Here is a 1965-nt window from a genome sequence, read left to right as displayed (position 1 = left end):
ATTGCAAAATAAAAAGCTTTTGAAATTTATAATTAAGGAATCACTATTAATTGGTTTTTAGATGAGATGAAGGTATTGGGGTTATGTTTTGAAAACTCCCCACCTAAGAGACATAGATTTAAATTTTAAATAATTGGAAATTCTCTAAATGGCAGCCATCACAGAATTACTTTTTTCAGACAAGAATCATGGATGCTAAAATTAGTGAGTGAAAGTATTATGAGAAACAAGACACTTGAAGGGTGCCTGGGTGGCTCAGCAGTTAAGCGTCTGCCTGCCTTTAGCTCAGGGTGTGATCCTGGAGTCCCTGGATTAAGTTCCACATCGGGCTCCCTGCATGGAGCCTGCTTCTCCCTCTGCCTGTGTCTTTGCCTCTCTCTGTGTGTCTCTCATGAGACACAAATAAATAAAATCTTAAAAAAAAAAAAAAAGAAACAAGACACTTGAATTGGCTCAAATATATCCCCTACAAGATACTTATTAAATACAAAGAGGATGATAGTAACTTTTCAGCTAAGTAACCTGGCAAACATTATCTTAAGCAAGTACCTCCTGATACGATGTACAGAGAAGGACACAGTACCATTGCTAAGGATTCCTGCCAAAAATGCATAATCTGAATCTTAATCATGCAAGAGCATTTATTGCATAAAACTGTACTAAAGGACAGTCTACAAAATGACTGGCCTGTACTCTTTAAAATGTGGAAATCATGAAACGGAGACAGACTGGAAGGAGACAAATGATATGGGATTCAAAAGCAACATGTGATCCTGGGTCAGATCCTGGATCTGAAAGAAAAATTGTCTTTGCTGTGAAGGACATTAATGGGGCAGCTGTCAACATTTAAATAAGCTTTTATTTTTTTTTTAGAGTTTATTTATTTATTCATGAGAGACACAGAGAGAGAGAGAGAGGCAGAGACATAGGCAGAAAGAGAAGCAGGCTCCCAGTAGGGAGCCTGATGTGGAACTCAATTCCAGGATCCCAGGGTCACAACCTGAGCCAAAGGCAGACGCTCAACCACTGAGCCACCCAGTCACCCCTTAAATAAGCTTTTAGATTGGCTAACAGTGTTGTGTCATTTTAATTTCTTGATTTTGATCACTGTATAAGGGTACTGTTTTTCAAGTATCACACAATGAGGTGTTGGGGGAGTTTACTTTCAAACAATTCAAAAAGAAAATTATATATACATACATAATATATAAACACACATAGTGAAATATTAGAGAATATTTATTGTATTTATAGAGTATATTATGTATTTAAAATGTTTTATTTATATATTTATTAATATATACAGAAAAAATGATCAAGCAAATATGTTAAAATGTTATCTTGTGAATACACAGGAATTTTTTACACTATTTCTGTAACTTTTCTAAAAGTCTGAAATTATCCAAAATAAAAAGTTTTTAAAATTAACAAGAGATAATAATAACATCTTGAGTCCATGGCCTCCCCTATTTCCAAATAGCTTCTGTCTATCCCAGAAGCAAACTGACTCTGTCTTTCATCCATTAGACCATCCCAGCCATCTGACTTAAAACAACACGAATTAGATTTGATGGCAACTGCACAGACTAGACTTTGCTGGCTCATGCCCCTAGCTCCACTTTCTCTACAACCATGTCTGACAAACCTGATATGGCTAAGATAGAGAAATTCAATAAATCAAAATTGAAGAAGACAGAAATGCAAGACACAAATCCACTGCCTTCAAAAGAAACAACTGAACAGAAGCAAGCCAGTGAATCGTGATGAGGCATGTGCCACCCATATGCACTATATATTCCACAAGCATTGACTTCTTGTTTTGCTTCTCTCAGTATGTATTCCTCCTCCTAGCTGTTTAACTTTATAAGATGCAAAGAGGTTAGATCAAGTGTAAATGACTGTGCTGCCCCTCTTCACATCAAAGAACTACTGGACAACCACAGCTTATGCCTCTCCCATCTGCCT

At 36.5% G+C, this 1965-nt stretch overlaps 1 protein-coding gene across 1 annotated transcript; it reads left to right on the top strand.

The window, feature by feature from the left end:
• Positions 1-1632: 1632 nt before the first annotated feature.
• Positions 1633-1764, top strand: LOC129497342 (thymosin beta-4-like). The gene has a single exon (XM_055306172.1). It carries the CDS (start codon positions 1633-1635, stop codon positions 1762-1764), a length of 132 nt encoding a protein of 43 aa, XP_055162147.1.
• Positions 1765-1965: the final 201 nt, after the last annotated feature.

The sequence above is a fragment of the Nyctereutes procyonoides genome, unplaced genomic scaffold (genome assembly GCF_905146905.1).
Source record: "Nyctereutes procyonoides isolate TBG_1078 unplaced genomic scaffold, NYPRO_anot_genome, whole genome shotgun sequence".
In the NCBI taxonomy this organism is placed as follows: Eukaryota; Metazoa; Chordata; class Mammalia; order Carnivora; family Canidae; genus Nyctereutes; species Nyctereutes procyonoides.
The sequence above is the reverse complement of the archived record's forward strand: the minus strand, read 5'-3'. Positions and strand labels throughout refer to the sequence as shown.

What these genes read in the sequence shown, in the direction of transcription:
- LOC129497342 (XM_055306172.1), top strand. Translation starts at nt 1,633, where the DNA reads ATGTCTGACAAACCTGATATGGCTAAGATAGAGAAATTCAATAAATCA.